This window comes from Anarhichas minor, unplaced genomic scaffold, assembly GCF_050575085.1.
Source record: "Anarhichas minor isolate MPS153535 unplaced genomic scaffold, ASM5057508v1 ptg000003l, whole genome shotgun sequence".
NCBI lineage: Eukaryota > Metazoa > Chordata > Actinopteri > Perciformes > Anarhichadidae > Anarhichas > Anarhichas minor.
In genome coordinates this window covers 5,770,473-5,790,853 of record NW_027466449.1, presented here as the reverse complement: position 1 = coordinate 5,790,853, position 20,381 = coordinate 5,770,473, and the positions used below count along the sequence as shown (strand labels likewise).

Below are 20,381 nucleotides of genomic sequence, written 5' to 3'. Positions count from 1 at the left end.
CATCTTCTATGAGTTTGGAGTCTCTGTTTGTGTGATAAACTAAATGTAGGAAGCCTGTGCAAACCATAGAGAGGAGGAGGTTGGAGTTAGGAGTGTTTTACTGGAGATGTGGGTTGCAGGGCCGGATTGGCACATCGCTGGCTGACAGGCAGTCATGTAGAACCCTGCAAAGGGATGCATTGTGTGAGGAGGCATGTGTCAATGGTATCACGAACTGAACAGGCAACTCGAGCATCTCATCGCCTGAGAGAGAGCCGCACCTAGCATGGGAATTCAGCTAACAAGCAGAGTCAGAGGAGTGAAAGAAACGATCACATTTATCGCATGTGGAATGTCCATAAATGCTGAATGCTAAATAAATAAAGATAAAACTCAGCCCTTCTTGTTTTGACTCTGATGTTGACTTTTATTTTTTATCTGTCTGATGCCCGTCACATTAGATCAGGTGTGTTGTTTGTTCTGTCATTAACAGAGGGAAGTCCAGTCTCCTGTAATCCATGGATTAGGGAGGTTTGGGAGTGGTGCCTAAAATGACTACTGTAAGTCAAGGAGTCGACTGAGGTCTGCCACATGCACTTGTGTTTAGACAGGACACATACTGGCATTTCCTTTTATCACTGATTGTAGCTTTACAGGTGCCCTGGTGTGTCCAATTTCATACCTACGCCCCACTGCAGTCAAACTACACTTTTTTCTGCTTGTTCATTTTGTTCAGTGATCAGTTCCTGATTTATAAATTAATTAATTCATTAAATGTTTAAAGTTTGTCAGCTTGTAAAATATATAATAAAGTATAATCCATTATTGAAACTGAATGTTTAGTTCTGTAGCATGTTACAGCAATGCCATAGTAACGTATCACTATTTCAATTTCTTTTTTAATATTACAGTTATTGATGAGATTTATCACATAACCCCGTTGGATTTACTCACAATCGACTATAGTATATTCACAATGAAATCCCTAATCATTGATTACCTGCCAACTTTGCAGAGTATCAGTTACATTATTTAATTTGTGTTCTTTGTCTTTCTTGAGAGGATGATAGGTAATAAGCCAGCAGACATTTTGACACTTCACAGTAGGAAAAGCACAGGTGTATATCAAAAGGCCTCAGTATTGTGCTTGCTGGCTCGCTGACTAACTGTCATGGCTCACTGGGACACCAGAATGCAAGGGAGCCACCTTCAATGTTATCAGTAACACCTAGCACTTCCTACTACAAGTCAAAATGTCGGCTGTGAAAAAGGATTACTGTGAAATAATTAGCCAAAGGCAAACTATCTCTCTCAAATGTGACGCTTTGTTGTAATGACCCAAAATTGATTTGTAATAGAGTGGCACGATTAATCAACAGGATAAGGAGTGTAATCTGTGTGAAAGGGCAGAGGAGCAACCATTTTAAAGCCGGGAGCTGAGAAAATGTCTGCAGCTGGACATCACTCAGCACCTAAAGAGCAGGGTATCCTGTTGCCTCAACAGCACACACAACCTTCAACTTGTCTTCCCTTGACAGCATGCAGGAAGAAGAAGAAGAAGAAGAAGAAGAGAAGCAGAGGTGTTGTTGAGCCACCTGTTCTGTTAAGAGGAGTTCTGGACTAGTGCAGCTGTGTAGACACCACCTGTGCATAAAAGGTATTCGTGGTATGATTGCAGGGAACTTTCTGATTGTTGCAGGTCCAGAGTCAATGTTTTTGTTTTTCTTTTAAGTGCTCATCCTGACTGCTGGTAACTGAAGCAATACTTGATTGTAAAAATACACCATTACAAGCAAAAGCACGCAGAATATACTTACTTTTTTTGCATGTATAAACAACAAATGTACCTCTAGAATAAATTAAAAGTGTACATCAAAAAGAAGGCTGCATTGAGTTATGAGTGTCATTACAATGTTGGCTCAGGTGGTCTCGTTAGCTACTTTAAATACACAACATTTCTAAACGTACAGTGTGCTGTCAGACAGTAATAGAGAGAGAAGTAGAATATTCTAATATTTAACTAATCGTGTTTATAAAATGTACTTAAGTAAATGTACTTTGTTACTTTCTCTGCCAGGAAACAGAGGAAAATGTGCTTTTTTCTAATTCTGAACAAAAAAGAAACTTATCCCACATCAATATATTATCATAAATAAATGTGTTGCTGTGTACAATTCAATTTATAATTGTATTATTCCAGGAGTAACAATCCACATTTCATTGTGTAATGATCAGGATAAAGTAACACATTTCATATTCATTTGATAGAGGTTACTTATTTTTTTATATTAACATTATTTCTGTTCAAATAATGATTTCAATGTTATTGGGTTTCAGGACATTATCGAGAACTCCTTGAAATCTACTCAGTGATGTCAAACATGATCTTTAAACATATTCAGTTAATTCTCCTCCAACACGAAATACTTTACAATTTCGTAGTCCAAGTTACATAATATCTCCAAATACCTCTCAACACTTCTGTCAATGTAATAATAACAAAATAATCATTATAAGATTATGTTATATCAATGACGTGTAACTTTATGCTAATTTTATTGTGTAGTGATTGGAGTACTCCGTTAACTGTACTTTTACATGAATGGTTTAGTGAAAAGTCATTACATTAAAGGTATTGGAATTGACTTAGAGTACGGCATTATTTCTTTACAGGTGCTTTTAATAATGCCATTTCATTAATACACAATATCTAGAGATATTTACCAATACACAGCATTTAAAACAGCCTTAAAAAGAGCTGCACATATCAGCTCGATCTGACCAGCTACTTACATTTGGATATTTTCAAATTATTGTTTTGTTTGTTAGTCAGACACAAGTACATCATCGACATCTTCAAGTAATATTTTACTGATATTTTGGGTTTCTATCCTTCCAATAAATAGTAACAGTGTGGCATGTTTGATAGCTCTCCATTAAAGAGAAATGGAGACAAACTTGTCCTTAAAATCTATAAATCTGTTGATTTTAGAGATGTTCTTGAGAGCCTTAATTGATATAGGAATACAGCAAGAATGATGCATATTCATAAAACTGTTATTGAAAACACAGTATTGAAAATAAATAAGAAATATCTTTAAATTCTTGACGCTTTAAATGGAAGTGTGTTTTGAACAGATCGCATCAATTATATTTTATCATAAACTTAAGTTTATCACTCTAAATGTAAATGCTGTCTATAAGATATACTTGAATAAAGCCATGAAGTCTTTTTTTCTGTTCTGGGTCAGACTTTAGGGCTGTTTGAGGATTTTTGAGGACTGCATCACCTCATTTCTTCCGTTGTCTAAACCTGCCATTCATGATCTTTGTTTTTGGCAGTTTTGCTGCATTCTTCTTTAGTCTCAGATAGCTTAAACTACACAGATTGTGTTTAGCCTGGCGCCTTGCTTCGCTCATATGACATCAGGAGGTAAATCTAGCTTTCTCTGTGAGAAATTGGACAGAAGGCTGTCCAGTTTCCGTTTATCATTTTCATTAGTAAAAAACAGAGCAGGGGAGCAGATGACACATACGAGTCTATTGGAACTCATTCCTGAACCAGTGTGTCAGCAAAATTTGCTACAGAGTCAGGAAAAGTAGCTCATTGACTCTCTCTCTGGCCGTGAAGTCTACATTTAATAAAAGAAAGATCCTGAACATGGATAAGAACATCCTGTGATTGACTGTACCATTTTCATAATTTCTACCTGGACTACATGAATGAGACAAGCTTTTCATTAACAACACAGGGTGGCCTGAAACGTCCCTTGCATAGCATTCTTATATTGACTAATAGTGATTATTTAATTAACATAATTTTATTACTGCACCATTAAAGATAACTAAACACTCCAGATGTATTGTGTATAATTGTATATGAATTTCTTTATCGTTTCAGCATGATATTTTTGATGTCATTGGAAAACATGGGATGATAGAGTTTTCTTTTCTTAGGGTCTGAGTGATGATTCTCCATAAAAAAGTAATTCAAAATCATGGACTATTGAGGGCCGGGTTTGACAATGTCATGGTCCCCTTAATTCTGTATTGTATAAACTTTATTCAAAAAACAATCAAGACCTTATCTTTGATTTTGATTCATTGCCAAAACTTGTATTGTTTAAGAAATGTATTCAGCGTAGCTCCAATTAATACCCTTACAGCGATAACAATGGCCAACCCAAAATTCCCTCTGATCCTTGCCAAAGACGTATAGCTGCCTTTCCACTTATTGCTGACTCTTTGAGATCGGTGTTTCCCAATCAGTTCAGGCAGACAGACTGTCTGGTGAGAGCAGGTGATCATTATCTACCATCCTCAGCGGACAGACAGGCCTGCTGTTCATGCCTCACTGTATGTGGGTGGTATGCTGCACTGATACCTGCAAGTCTCACTACTTCTCTGTAACATATTAATCTGAAAATACCAAACTATCACATGCCTCTGAGTTGATCTAATGTGTGAAGCTGTTAAAAAAAAAGAAGAAAAAATAAAAGCTCCTGTGTGCAGTGGTCGAAAGTAACTAAGTACATTTACTTGAGTGTACAAATTTGAGGTGCTTGTACTTTGCTTTAGTATTTTCATTTTATGCTACTGTACTACAATTAAGAGCCAAATATTGCACTTTTTACTCCACTAGTATTTGATCATTTTAGTTACTTTGTGGATTGGAGTTTATAACAAACAATTAAATCAAAAAAAGAATTAGGATTTATTATATAGGATAGGATAAGATAAATCGTTATAAATGAACAAGCTACAGTAGTATACAAACTAATTAAAATAAATTAGTCTCAGTCTTTATGCAAATATCATGGTTAACCAGTTTTTAATAGATTTGTCTTCTGTCCAAATCAGTCTAAATGTGACTTCGTAAACTCAAGTTCTTTTAGTGTTTTATCATCCCATAGTTATTATTGTCTTTTGTATATTTTTCTTATTGTGAAAGTTATTTATATATTTTATTCTTCATTTTTATTTTATTTTAACTGTAAACAGGAATATGTTGATAGCATATTACTGACACTGAAAACCGAATAAATACATTTGGGAGGGATCGAAAAGTTGGTCAAAAAACGTTCAAGGCTTGTTTGGTTTAAATATATATATTTCTTTTTTTTCCCCTAAAATATATATTATTTGTGATTATCCTTGTTGTGTCGGTAGCAAATCAAATTTGTGAAGTGAAATAATCCCTGAAGTGCATTAACCTGCACTGTAAACTGAATTTACGTTAATAAATGTGTACATTTATTTTACATTGTTCAAAAGTCCATCTCCATCTGTTGAGAATGACTTTTCCCACACTGAACACCAAACTCAACGAAACTCAACTTCGTCTTTGATCGCCTCGCTCCAAAGTGTATATGTCGATTATTGTTACAACACAGTCCTGTGACCCCTGTTTCAACCTAAACAGACATACATAGCACACATAGTCGCATACAGTGGCATAAACAGCGTGAGAAACCCGGCGAGATGAAAGATAGCGATAACTGCTGCCCTCTCTACCTGTGGGAGGAGTGTGTGCACCTGCGGACACAATGGTATAGCGCTGCCTGTCTTTGCTCTGCAGATTGCAGCATTTTTGCCCTCGCAGGACGCACAAACGGACACCTGAGCCCATGGATGCAGAGCAGGAATCCCCCGCCGAGCAGGGAGTACAGCTCCTGGACATCAGCTCCAACTCGCCCCTGTCTGAACCCAAAGGTGAGGAGGAGGCCGGCCAGCAGGGGAAGCCGCCGTACTCTTACGTGGCTCTCATTGCCATGGCCATCAAGGACAGCGACGACAAGAGACAAACGCTCAGTGGAATATATGACTACATCATCTCCAAGTTCCCCTACTACGAGAAGAACAAAAAAGGGTGGCAAAATAGCATAAGACACAATTTGTCTCTCAATGAGTGCTTCGTCAAGATTCCCCGGGACTACGGAAGGGACAGGAAAGGCAACTATTGGATGCTGGACCCCGCATTTGAGGATATGTTCGACAAGGGGAACTACCGGCGGCGGAGGAGGGTGAGGAGACCCTACAGACCACCGAGCGTGCCTTGTCTGACCGGGAACTCCGTGGACTATTCCGAGCCGTTCTACCTGCAGCCTTACATGAGCAGCTCCTGGAGCCTGCCCCAGCAGTCCGCATACCCGACACCTCAGGTCATGTCCCCGAGCGGCCCGGTGAGCTCGTACTGCTCGCCCCCCCACTTCCATCACTCTCCCTACGGCGCCTACCACCGCCACCCGCCCGTGCTGGTGCCGCACAATGGGTGTCCCTACGGCGCAGTGACCCAGTCGATGAGCTCCGGCGGAGGCACCGTTTCGATGGCATGTAACTACCAGCAGCTCACCACCTATGCAAGACAAGCGGAGGCGCCGCGAGCTTACGCCTATGATCAGTAGAGTTTTGATTTATTGACCGTTGACAGCCGGTTAGTTCACTGACTCAAGGTTCATCTGTTTAACGTGGGCTGTCACTCGTTTGGCAGACAACATTGATTGTTTGGTAGTTTGTTATTAAGGTACAGAAATGTGTGAATTAACTGTGATACATTGTTGGATTAAGTTGATCGATAGGCCACAGTTCCAAATGCCAAGGAATTTCCGTCAGTGACGTCAACGTTACGCATAGCATTTTGTTTTAGAAATATCACCGATCAAGTTTCAGGAAGACAGTTGATTTGAGTCTGAGGCTTAGTTTATGCCTCTTTTGTTGAAGACTTATTTGGAACCAAATAAACGTTTTTGTTTTATTTCGTTTTTACCTATTGCTGTTTTTTTTTACATTTTTTAAATGTTCTTACTTTTGAATAAACTATTTGTAATTATGTTATTTATTTTATTTCTCTGGTTTTGTGCAATTCTCTGTGCTGCTACTGTTGGGCACATCAAAGCACTGATGAGTTATGGTCACTTGATGTAGAATACATCATGTTTGTTAAAATAAAATGTTATTTTTGCATTAACTACTCGAATTGATTGACTTACTCCTTTACTGCATGTATCTATTCATTCATTGTAACGCCAGTAGGCTAATATACAAAAGTCATTAGAGTGTTCAGCTTTCAACGTTTTAGCGGTTAATTAACTGATGCAAGGACTGTCACGTTTATCTCTCAAGATATAAGCTTTGTTGATATTATTTAAATAACTGTCCTCAAAAACAGTACCATGATCAGTGGTGGAAGAATTAGCATAGAGTTTCTAATACACTGTTAAAAGTCATGCATTAAAAAAATCTACTTAAAAGTACAAATGTATTAACAGCAAATTTCACCTAAAGAACCAAAAGTAGGATTACTCATCATCCAATTGCAAATAATGCATATTATATTGTTTAACTATAATTATGATACATTACATCAAGTTGATCTAGTTAATTACTTTAAAAAAAGATCTTTATGTATCTTACATTTGTTTGTAGATTATATGTATTATTATAATATTAATCTGAATCAGCATAGAAACTAGTAACTAACGTTATGAAACAAATGTAGTGGAGTAAATGTACAATATTTAATTCTGAATAGTAGTGGAGTAGAAGTATATTATGTACTTAGTTGCTTTCAACCTCTGGCCATGATATTTGACATTTGGCAGGGTGACGTTAGGTAACAGGATGCAGCTGCACGTTTCAGAAGGTAAGTATTCTTTGACAGCATACAAGTTGATTTTTTTAAGAATAGTAATGCACAGTAGTATTTTGAGGTTTAAACTATGATGAGAGGTAAAAGTCTCCTCTCTCACATTCCAACACTATCACACTCCTCGTTCACTACACTACGCTTTGCTTAGAATCAAACAAAAGTGTGACTGATTTCAATTTTTTTTTAAATACTTCTACCTAAGACACTCAAAATATGGTGAAAACATTTCGATTCATGTAATAGTTTAATCATGGGTGGTTTTAAAGAACGGTGCAGTCAACAAGAAGGAATGAATAACACATATTGGAATGCGTCCAGGCAGGTACGCAGCTTCCGTTTCCGTTTTATGGGCGTGAACAAAAGGGATCGCTTGCCGCGTGCGCTCTCGCGCCGTGTTTTGCGATACCGAACCTTAGCGTTATATTTCTCGTGTTTTGTTAGCTTTCATTGCTACTTGCAGCAGATATGGAGGCGTTAAACCAGCTTATGTTGGAGTATCCTGAGTTAATGTACAGTGGAGTCGGAGCTACGGCGTCTATCGCCGTTGGAGCGCTGATATACAAAATTGCCACCAGGTAACTTCAAGGTCCTGCATGTGTTTTAGCTAGATTCACGTAAACGTTAGTGCAAGTTGGCAAACAATTGTCAACATTTGCATTGGTTGTTTCAAAATTGTGACATTCAAGAAATAATCTTGCAAACAAAAATGCCCTGATATGTTTCCCATTTCCCAAGAGTCTCTTTTCTAACGTTGCGCTGGACCGAGTGCTAACTTTGCTAGCTGTGTTGCTAACTAACTTAAGATAGTTTTGCGACATTAACGTTAGGATGAATATTGCTTTTCACTATTTGAATGCACATATTTTCTATTTTTTGCTGTTTGAAAACTATTGTGTGCATACCTTAATCAAATGCCTATTCAGTTATTTTTAATTATCATATCAGTTAACGTTATATGTCACACATCTCTTGTTACCATTGAAGCTGTCACTGTATAAACATTACGTGGATATCTGATCTTATTGTATTTGGTGATCCACGAACACTACGGTTTGTCTTTTATTGGTCACTTTAGCCACCGTGGTGTTTTATTGTTTCCATCAATTAATATATGTGGTATTTTTTGTCTCGCTGTACTTTGCTGTATTGATTTATATTTTGTATTTAATCTATTGCACCGCTGTTGTTATGCAGTCATTGTGATATATGTTGGGACCCCCTTTGAAAAAGAGATGGTACACCAGGGCTTCCCAAACATCAAGGACCTGCTAACAGATTGGCATAATATTCAACCATGTAATACACTTACTCAGTATATAAGACAAGTAGTGCGTCATTGATATAGTAGTGATACTTGTACCTCAAAAACACATTGGCAGGTTTGATTGACAGTATCATGTTGCATCATGTAAGAAGTCCACTTCTTATTTACAGGAAAAAGCCATCCCACGCAGACGTGAACTGCTGGTTTTGTAACCAGGATTCTGTGGTGCCCTTTGGGAACAGGAACTGCTGGGACTGTCCCAATTGTGATCAATACAATGGCTTCCAGGAGGTTAGTTTCAAAAGTGCACGACACCTGTGAATTATGTTTTAGCATGTCAATAAATTGCAAGTAAATAGTTTTTTTATTTCTTTGTGCCTGTGCTGCAAGATGTGTGTTTTTATACTATTATTTTTGTTGACCTGTCTCGTTTTCAGAATGGGGATTACAACAAACCCATCCCGGCTCAGTACATGGAGCATCTTAACCACGGAGTATCTGGTGGCCTTCCCTCGACAGCCAAGCCACAGCAAGGGGTTAACAGTCAGATGCTCTTGTGCAGAAAGTGCTCTAAGAATCAGACTGTCTTAATAAAGCAGTTGGCCTCATTTGTCCCCCGGGATGATGTATGTACTCTGTTCTTTTCTATTTTCTACAACACTGTCTTTACTGTTACCATTACTGACTGTAAACACTAGATTTATAATTCTTTGTCTTCTTTGTAGGACAACTACGATGAGGAAATCGAGGCATACAAGCACCACCTGGAGCAGACCTATAAGTTATGCAGGCCGTGTCAGACAGTAGTAGAATACTACATAAAATATCAAAACCGGCAACTTCGAACCGTGCTCCTAAACCATCCGCTTAGACGCAGCGGAGAATCAGACAAGAGCTTCATAAAGGTCAGTGCAAGGCAAAGGCCAAGACTACAGACGTCGAGCAAGCAAAGTGTGTGAATGAATGCATTTTTGTCAGATAATTAATTTTAATTACTCCGTCACTGTTGCTCAGTGGAACACGAGAATGCAAAATCTTTATATACTTAGAAGATGATTAGAAGTAAAACGCTATGCCAACTTATTCCATAAGAAAAGATATCCTCAGTTTAATTTTGTAGCTACTAGTAAATTATACACACATTTCCAGCAGAGAGTCTTAGTCAATCCTTCATTTATTTTCTTTAAGCTTTGCATTTGCAAAGTTACGAGCGTGAGCTTGGCATACAGAAACTGTCTATATTTAAACTCTTTTATGATCGGTTATTGCTCATACATATTCAAAATAATAAGTGTACAAATCAATTCTTGATTGTCATTGTTTATCTAAACTGCTTAACATGTTGCCGCACTTCAAAGAAAGGTCAAAGTTAATTAAAGATAATTCTTCCGCCACACCAGTAATAATTACACTCCTATGTACTAACTGTTTTTTGGCAATTTAAGCCCCCAGTACTCTCTCTGTTTGGGTTTCATTTAATTGGCTTTCACACCCCTGGTGTTGTCTTTGTTCATAGTGAAAACATGAATCAGATTCACCCTCCATCGTGTCTTGTTGCCTGTTCTTATTATTTTATGTCAACATTCGTCTATGCAGAGCTTATTGATTTCTGTATGTTGTGAAAATGTCAGGATTCCCATCAAAAACATCTTCTTTCTCCCACAGAGCTCCCATTCTGTGTCTTCTCCCACTGGGGTCGTACTGTTACGGACCCTTACCTTCCTGATTTGTACTTTCCTAGTTGCTACATCTTTGTGTGACTTGCCATACCAGCCTACATCGCTTAGTGGCCCACAGACATTAAGTGGTGGGGTCATTCCTCCAAAGCCCAAACCTCACAATGAGTCTAGCCCCAACAACGACACTAGTGCAGACGTGCCTGTATGGCAGGGTCTGCGGGAGCTGCTCCCAGATGAGGTCATAGATAACGCGAAGCTGGTTTGGCAGCATGGAAAGGACAACCAGTTGGCTGTAGTCTCCGTTGGCCTGCTGACTTGTCTTACTGCTATCTTCTTAGCAGGATCTGTGAGGTAAGTAGCCACTGCCTCTTTATTTGCCTTTTGGAAAGGTCATCCCAGACGAGTTACATTCAAACAAAACAAACTCTGCAAGCTCATGTGTTGCTCTATTTTCAGGTTGAGGAGAATTGATGCTGTAGCCTCTGTCCTGTGGTTCCTCGTCCTGTGCCTCCACCTGGCTGAGGGCTACTCTACTGATGCCTCGGGCTGGATGGACATCGCCAAGCTGGGCACCGTCTCCCTCTGTTGCCTAGTCAGCTTTGCCGCTGCTGTGGCAACTCGCAAACCAGTGGGTCCAAGAAGAGCCAGATATCGAAGGTCAGAATCTGGGCAGTAATGTTCAAATTGTGTTTAAAATATGGGGTTTTGTAAAGACTCATCTTTCCACGAGAGCATTGTGTTAATTAGAACCAGTTTACCTATATGTATTCCATAACGGAACAAGCTGTTTTTATTCACTGTCTATTTTTTACTCGTAACCTTTTTACTGCTGTGTGCGAATGACTGTGAGGTTATGATGTGAATGGCAGACTTGAAGCAAAGGATTGTGTGTGTGGCCCATGATAGGAAGAGAACACGAGAACAACTTGCTGAATCACATCAAAGCCTCACCTTCAGGCACATAGTCCACAGGTGTTTGTTGTGTGTGAAGTGTCAGAGGCTAACATTGATTGAAGTAGTAAATGGTATTAAAACAAATTATGATAAATAATGTGGTAGGGTACGAACAGCTAACAATTCCTAATCCCTCTGGTTTGATTCAATGATAGATTTGTTTCAATGAAAGAAACTGACTAGAGAGTCTTTCAGGGATCAAAAATGAATTAAGAATTAAGAAACCAACACTAATACACTTTACAGAATGTGTTTTGTGGGAAATTGTGCCACATTTTCTCTCGATTCAAAAATTTGAATCTATGACTGATTACAGTGACAATTCCTGCAAATGTGTGATGGACTGACTGTTTTCAAGCCAATATAGCAGTATTTTAACTTTAGTACTACACTAAACATTTTGAATGTTCTCATTTATTTATTAACACTGGCTTAGCTGTGGATTGAATAGCATTTACTTACTACAGCTCATTGCATGAAGTACTAATTTGTGGAGACTGTATTGCATCACGTCGTATACAACTTCTGATTGAAGAAGGACGTTGAATATTTCCAAAAAGTGTTCCATCGTGAGTCGTTTGAAGCCGCTGTTTATTTGTAACTAATGTCCGTTAGGAACCTCTCGGGAATACAACATCGGTGATGAAACAACGCACCAGCTCTCCGGCCAGACGTAGAAGGTTTTTCCGTGATATCTTTGTAGTGATTCGGCTACTATTGCATTTTCATTTGGACAGTACAGATTCTGTGACTCTTGATCAATAGTTGTAACGGTTGCCCTTCTCTCTCTTTTTTTTTTTTTTTTTTTTTAAACAATGGGAATGTTAGCACACGGCAGTGTGAGGTTCTTATGCATATTGCCATTTGAAAACCGAAACACATTACTACCTGGGAAAAGCAGTCCGTCGTTCATCAACGTTTTTTCCAAAAATCAGTCATTGGTTGGAAGGCCCTGCTGTGTGCTGCTCTTCTCCTCGTCCCATTTGTTGTCATCTTGTGCTGTGATTCCCATTTTTATTATACTTCAGTTTTTCCCTCTGCGTGGAGTCGTAAGCATGGACCTAACTGTCAACCGGTAATACGTTTATTTTTGCTTTGTATGCTTTTAATTGAATTGTGTTTTTGTCACGCTCTGCTGTGCCAAAAGCCGATGCTCAAGAATGTTCTCTACCTGTCAGGTTATTGGCTCGAGGTGATCGCGTCTAAGTAAGAGTTTCTGGTGACACTGTGGTATCAGTGCCTGAACATGTTGACATCATTTTAAAGTAAGTCTCAAGTGAGACATTGGACTGTCACCTTCTTCAACACTTACCTTTTGTTTCTCTTGATCACTTCCGGTAATACTGAACTGTCCTTTGCCAACATTCTAACATGTTGATGGATTAAATGCACTGATGGATGTACTAGTTGCATGCGCTAACATTTCGCCTCTGGCCAAATTGGCCCGTTTTATTGGAATGTGTTGAGTGAAGAGGGATATTTATTTGACGGTAATGTGAAAAGGTTTTACAAACTCGTAGCTGTAGAATGTGTTTGTAGGTTGTATTTGGTGGAGAGAGCACTGTAACTGGAGTTTAGATTGCATGCTGCTCTGTGCTGTAGTTGGAGTTATGCTCTCAAACTGGCGCCTTTTGGTGTAGTTTTCTCAAAGCTTTAAATTGTTGTTTGCAACTAAAGTGCTGCTCAATGTAAGACGCTACAGATACTTTCCTAAAACCTACAGTCATTTGCAGAAGCTGTGATTTAACTTTTTTTTGGATATATTGCAATGCTATAGTTCGTTAGCATGGTGCTAAATGTGTTGACTATCGATTCATCATGCCTTAGCATCCATCAGTAATTATGTTTTTTTTTTTACCTTTCATAAATGCATCATGTAACAAACTGCCTGTTAAACTCTTGACAAGGATAATAATCATAAAAATTAAAACGCATCACTCAACTCTTCTCCAGTACACGATGCGTTATTGCATCCGGCCTTCATCCACCCTGATGAAGTCTAAAGATAGATAGAGATACAATATGATGAAATGTTAATGCACTTGCATTGAAGCTCACACTGGTCTGCACCTCCATTTTAAGTAAGAAAAGCATAATATTTCAGAAATGGTGTAATTTTACCTTTTTGTTTATCTTTGTCTTAGTTGTACATGCTGTGCTAGAAGGTTTGTTTTGCTGCGATATATATGCATAATATCCAGCCCAGTATTTGGCTATTTGTGTGTTTTTTAGAGAACTGTATCTACCTGATAAATTGTATGACTGTTAACTTTTCCATGTGGTTTAACTCTATCATTATCTTCAAACATTTACATTAATAATAACTGGAAATGCAACTGTAGCATTATACCATTTCCAGAAACCTTTCGTGGTGTTTTAACAGTGATGGCTGTAGAAATGCCTTTTTCTTTACTTATGGAGTTGTGAATGTCGATGTTTTTACTGCACTGTGTCACTATGCATATGTAGTTAACAAGATTGTGTCATACCCGAATGTTTTTAGTTGTGTGTGTTTTGCAGAAACACTAAAAGAACTGATACTTAAAAAATGAAAGGTTATAATACCAAATCTTGATACGTAATAAACAATTATAGCAATAATTTGTATAGCCTGAATAAGCTAAAGACTCCGTCCATTCTGAAAGGTTTCCTGCATCATACATACGTTTTGGGCGCTCTTATGCTGAAACTGGGTGTCTTTCTTTTAATGTAAGGCTCCAATTTGAAGACTTTGTATGAATGCTTGCTTTACATGGAATGTAATAAACGGCCGTTGAAAGGAAATGCCTCCGTTTGTTTTCAGCGCAAACACTATATTGTTCATTTCTGTATGTTTCTCTCCAGTATTTAAGACCTTATTACACAGCATTGGGGTCGAGGGAAAATATTACCTTAATGCTGGCCTAGACTTTCTTTAGTTTTTTTTAGAAAGACAAACTTTATCAACAGTCTCCATTGCTGAATACAAACTACTGTGACACACAACATGTATGGGCCACTGACTGACTGACTGTTGTGGAGATGTGAGAGAGTTGAGCTGTATTGCTGGGCAGCATCTAGAGCTTTTGTTCTTTATGAGCTTTCAGCTGCTGCATGTTGTCCGACAGCTGCAGCAGCGTTTCAGTGACGGCTGCCGTTAATAAAGTGCTCACATTAAATGGCGGAGCCGTGTGGCACAACGATTTGATTTCAGACATGCACTTGTTAAATAGTATATTGGCGTTGGTGTGGAACAGATACATCACATTTGAAGGTTACTTTCTTTACACAATAAATTAAAAATTCAAGTCCTCAAAGCACGACTTGTAAATCATATGATGGAGTCCTCTATGGAAACGGTACGATTTTCGTGTGCTTTATCTGTAGCATTAAAACCTTTTGACAGTTCTGTTAACATTTTGATTTCAGTTAGTAGACAGTTACGTTGCTCTTGTGTTGCAGATACCTTGCAGGCAGCGCTGCTGGCCCCCCCCTCAGCAGCCAGCCTCCTTTGCTCTCTCTGGACTTGGCAGACTCCTTCGTCCTGACGCCGCCCCCCAACCTCTTCAAGCTCATGCACTGCCGACAGAGTCCTCACGAGCGCAAGGCCTCCCCCTCCTCTCTGCCGGGGCGCCTCAGCAGAGCCCTCTGCCTCGGCACCACCCCCTCCCTCACCAGGACAGGTAACATTCAAAAGATCTCATTTAGTTTGAGTTGAGTGCAAAGTTCTTTTCAAGTAGCTGGTCACTACCTTCAACAGGGTAGGTGGGAATATTCAGCCCACTTCTGCCTCCAGTTCTTGTCGCATAGCTGCTCAGACAAGTTTGATCTTGAGTTGCTCCAGCAATGTTGATACAGACAAGATTTATATTTGATGAGATTTCTGCTGGTCGGCACAATTGGGTCATGTCACTCTTTCCAAACACGGGAAAGACTCACTGTTTTCTGTGAAAGATATGTGTGAAGGAGTGTCGTCAGAGATGCACTATATGGTTCATGCCACGAGGCATTCTTTTCTTATATTATGAAAAAAAAAACATAACTTTTTATAGTTTAAATACAGCTTGTCAATGCCCTCTGGAGGAGAAACTATGTAATGCAGACATGTTTTTAATGGCCCCCCTACAGCAATTTCTTTACTTATTGGTTAACATGCATGCAGATACAGATTTATCTGCAGTAAGCTAATATTGGCGGATACATTTTTCGTTGTAGCTCTGTTTTATATATTGCGGAAATTAACTTTATATTGGAAGTACTATGATGCTGTACATACATCTACTGAATTAAAAGCTGTTCTAAATACAGCTTTACATTTTATAATTTAATGGTGCATTTAAAACTAAAATGTTTATTCGATTAATCAATTTGTCGATCCACAGAAAGCTATTCTGCAACTATTTTGACAGTTGTCTATTTTCAAGCAAAGAAAACACAACAAAGTTCCAGCTACAGCAGGATTTGCTGCATTTCTATGTCTTGTGTGATAGTTGACTGAATATTCAGTCAGTCGGACAAAACAAGCAATTGGAGATGTCACGATTGACTTTAAGAAATATTAATTGATATTTTTCAGTATTGTGACATTCTATAGATGAGTGACTTATTGAGAATGTCATTGCCAGATTAATCGGTAATGAAAATAGATAGTTGCAGCTCGAGCTGCATTTATAGTTTCTTTCCACTAGGGGGCTGAATTTGATCAAAATACGCTGACGGATAGACCAGCACCACATCCCACTAACTTTTTTTTTAAATTGCTGTGCCTTAATTTGATAGCAGTAAGTTGCCTACTTTTAGGTTGATCAAACACAAAACATTGGCTTTTATTTTGAGTTATGTTTCAGCATGTTGAAGGAAAGCGCTGGTTCATGGTTGTGGTGAATGGTGTGATTGTTTATTTCTTTATTTTCAGATTCTGGTTACCTGTTTAGTGGAAGCAGACCAGCCTCCCAATACAAAGACTCCCTGCCCTCAGGTACTAAAACTGCTGGTGATTTTTGTGATCTCCACTTTATTGTCTTCTTCATTTTATACAATTTCAGAACACTTGGTTGACATTTTCTGCTGCACTTTGGCCCAGATTACTTTTCACTGATGTCTGGGAGCCGCCCGTCATCCCCTGGCCCCTCTCCACCTCCTTCAGTAGCCGGGTCGGTGACATCCAGTTCAGGTTCTGCCAGACAACGGCGCCCCCTCATCAGCCCGGCTCGCCTCAACATCAGTGGTCGGAAACTCCGGCTTTTCTCCACGGAGCCAGAACCGGCACTCATGTCCCCGTCAGTGTCTTCGTCACAGTTCCATGCAAAGTCAGCCTCTTCCATTTACAGTGGCTGCTTTTCAGCTGACACATCACCCTTCCAAAGCCAGAACGGTGAGTTAACCTGATACAAGTGAACTGTTCATAGTTTGGGGGTTTTAGCAGATGGCATTCTGAAACCCTACATATAGTGGCTTAACAGAGAGAAATGACTTCATGTTCATTAATAACTTAAATGTTAAGGTCATTTTATCGATGGATTTATGATTTGGCTTTGCAGATTTGAGTTCTTTTTTGAGGGACGGTAGTGTGATTGAAGAGGAAGAGAGGCGGGGCAGCTCCTCGGAGTCTTCCGCATGCTTAGTCGGCACTACTACGCAGGGACCGGAGAACACCCCTCCTCCTAAAGGTAAGCAGTAACTGGTCCTTCTGTCTGTACCGGCTGCAAAGAGATCGTTTCTTAAAGCAATTTCATTGTATGTATGTAGACTGCAGAGAAGAGTCTATAAAGATGGTCTGACAGCTAACGATGCATATCAGAGCAAAAAACACCGAGCCGTTAGTTTGATGGCACTGAGGGGCTTTGATAAGACCGTTATCAGGAAAAGTGAGATGAAGTGTGGTGTTAGGTAAACAGACATATTGAAATTAAATGTGACTTGAAACAAGGGCATCGTTGGGAGCTATGCTAAAGTGGATTTTGAAATACAAATTGACTCCAATAAAATAATTAAGAGGAATCATAAAATTACATTTCATCATATTATTTCACAAAGTATTTTGGTCATTTATAAACAATATATTATATTATTCATGCAGTGTGGGGTGAATTATCAGTGAGTGAAACAGAAATGTGTATTTGATGAGTTTGCGTGGTACTGATCCGCTTTATAAAGCCAGTATCTGATTGGCTGAGTGTTTAGGCAATCTGACTTGTGTGTTGGAGTGCCGTGGGCACCACCGTGGTTGTCGTCTTTGCTGCAGCCAAGCTTTACGTCGAGCTCTGTAACTCTCTGCTCGGTCGTTGAATTCCAGCAGACTCGTTGTGACGAGCTCTTGGTAAACGACGCACCTGACAAAATCAGTCATAGTTGAGTCATCAACCTTCCCTCTGCTGTACCCCTGGCCATTTCGTATGCAGGTTGTCCTGTAAGGGAAGTAGACTGCTTCTTATGTCAGTCATTTCACTGTACTGTCCTCTATGCACGAGCTATGTACTTGTTAAACACCCTTCTTCCACCAAGAACATCAACTTCCTCACCAAAGTGACATGACATGAGCACATAAACCAAGTACCAAGAAACGGGCACCAGGAGTCGCTGAAACAACTGTCAAAACAAATAACTGTAACATTGTCATGGTCTTATACACGTGCACCTAAATTTAAACTAGCTGAGACTGATATCAGTCTAAAGGAAAATTTATTTACTGTAAAACATTTTTACATGAAAGGGGAAAGCATTCTTTCCACATTAATGATGTGTAATGATGACGATTCTCATAGAATTAATTTGCTTTCGCTGTGACTTCTCCAGGTTTGATAAAACGTCTCATCTGGCCGGGCCTTTTGTTGGTCAGCTTGACATCCAACCTGTTTTTCGCCGGCCTCTACGTGTACTACAACTGGAGATGAACTGTGGATGGGGTCTGCTGCTGTTCTCATGTGACCTGCACAGAGTGAGTTGACAACCGTGACGCGTCTGTGGACCTGGAGGTCATTAAGCAATGTCAGAAAAACATCACATTTCTGCCAGCTACTTGCTGTTTGCCGGTGCTTAGGGAAATACAGACGTCAGCTGTCTTCAACAGCGTACCTCCCATTAGCTTGGAGTTACGAGAAAACTGTGTGGTCAAAATCAAATATTACGCCTTTTGATTTAATGTGATTAAAGACTGCTTTTTTTATTTATTTTTTTGGGATCTGGCCTTGTTTTGTCTTTTGGTTTGTCACTGCTCCTCTTACATGAACACAGGCACATGTGTAATTGATTTAAAAGACTCAATTCTTGCACTGATGCTTAAAAAAAAAAAGTGCAATAAACGTACTGTTGAGTTGATGCTGCTTGGACGCAGAGGTTCATGTCTTACCCACTGATACTGATTGTGACGAGTGCATTACTTCTCCAAACCGAGTGACATGTCTGGTTCTCTTTAATGGCCAAAACTCAACGTTAGCATGTTGTTTGTGGCGCATAGTTAGTTCTGCATTTTGGAAATTTGTACGAATTTTTACTTTGTAACATCATAATTTCACAGCACTGATGTTTGCCATTATCAAAGACTGGTGTGTCAAATTATCCTATTATGTTGTTTTGTAATGCAGTTTACAGTCAACATTTATTCAATTATTTTATCGTTTTTTATATTTCATACCATGGTGACACATGTCACAATCATTCACTACAGAAATGGTTCTCTTTCACCAAAACCATTTATTTTTCCAGTAATCTCTCATAGATATCCTGTTTCCAGGTCGTAAGGGGCAACACTCTGACGGTCAAGTGCAATATGTATTTAAAGAAATCACCTTCACAGTTACACGATGTTTAGATTAAAGTTTTACTCCTAACTGAGCCGTGGACTAATTTATAGAGACATTTTCTTATAACTTGTAGTCAAACGCATGTTCAATTTGAATGCGTTTGCACTCGTTTCTTCTGAGTTGTATGTCCACTTTTTGTGGTTGGTTGTGTTCTATTTTGAATATGTGATTTAAAATTGCTTTTTTAAAGTTGAAGTGCACAGATGTGTGATTATTGTCTGTGTGTATGTTGAACATGAGTTACAAAAAGTTGTACATTTTAGACCTATGTAAGATGTTTGTAAACACGTTGGTTAGCTTGTGTTGCTGCTTGTGTAATAGTGTCAGGCGTTCAGGTCTTTATTTTACATGTAAAGTATTGTTGTTGAATGACCACACGCTTGATTTTAGACGGGAATCATTTTGACCACTTTGCGGAATCACTAGGTTATGTGGTTTCTCTCAGACAGTCTAATTTGAATTTGTGTTAATTTAAAATGTGTATTTGAAGTTCTTATCTTGAGCCAAAGTAATAATTAAACTATAAGCAAATGATTTTTGGGGGTTTTTCAAACATTACCACAATGTACAGTATGCCAACATCTGCATCCAGCCACCACAACCCCCTGGGAGTCTGGCCAACACACCAACAAATACTGATATTAATAATAGTTACAAAGATAATACATTTAAAAAAATACGAAAGAATATAAATGAAGAAGAAAAAGTCATGGTACAATTAAATAAATAGATTAAATGGAAACTGAAGTTATGGTTAAAAGTTACAGGCATCAAGTTGTAGTTGTCGTGAAGACTCCGTTATTTTGGTGCAGGAATGGTTACTATACTCTGGAGTTTACTAACCAAGCCTTGAGTGGTATACCTGAGTTTTTACAACTTCAAATGAACCATTACTACTTCAACCCAGTGGCTATGTATAGGTAGAGCTAGATTATATAGAATGAGACGTCTCACTTAAAGCTACAGGGAAGTAACGGCCCGGGTGCTAGAGAGATTCAGATCTATGAGCAATGCCAAAAACAGACCTGGCTCTGTGGCCTGCTCAGGCATGTTGGAGAGTGTTTTTCACAGTCCTT

The 20,381-nt window shown here is 39.0% G+C and overlaps 2 protein-coding genes across 2 annotated transcripts; both read left to right on the top strand.

Annotated features, from left to right (window-relative positions):
- Positions 1-5,606: 5,606 nt before the first annotated feature.
- Positions 5,607-6,383, top strand: foxl2l (forkhead box L2-like). Its single transcript, XM_076102333.1, has one exon. The coding sequence runs from the start codon at positions 5,607-5,609 to the stop codon at positions 6,381-6,383; it is 777 nt and encodes a 258-aa protein (XP_075958448.1).
- A 1,607-nt stretch (positions 6,384-7,990) lies between these two features.
- On the top strand, positions 7,991-18,672 carry tmem201 (transmembrane protein 201). The gene is made up of 11 exons (XM_076094974.1): positions 7,991-8,202; positions 9,062-9,182; positions 9,329-9,517; positions 9,617-9,796; positions 10,557-10,921; positions 11,027-11,227; positions 14,966-15,186; positions 16,419-16,481; positions 16,587-16,877; positions 17,044-17,172; positions 18,299-18,672. The coding sequence occupies exons 1-11, from the start codon at positions 8,093-8,095 to the stop codon at positions 18,394-18,396; spliced, it is 1,968 nt and encodes a 655-aa protein (XP_075951089.1). The 5' UTR covers positions 7,991-8,092; the 3' UTR covers positions 18,397-18,672.
- The last annotated feature ends 1,709 nt before the right edge of the window (positions 18,673-20,381 follow it).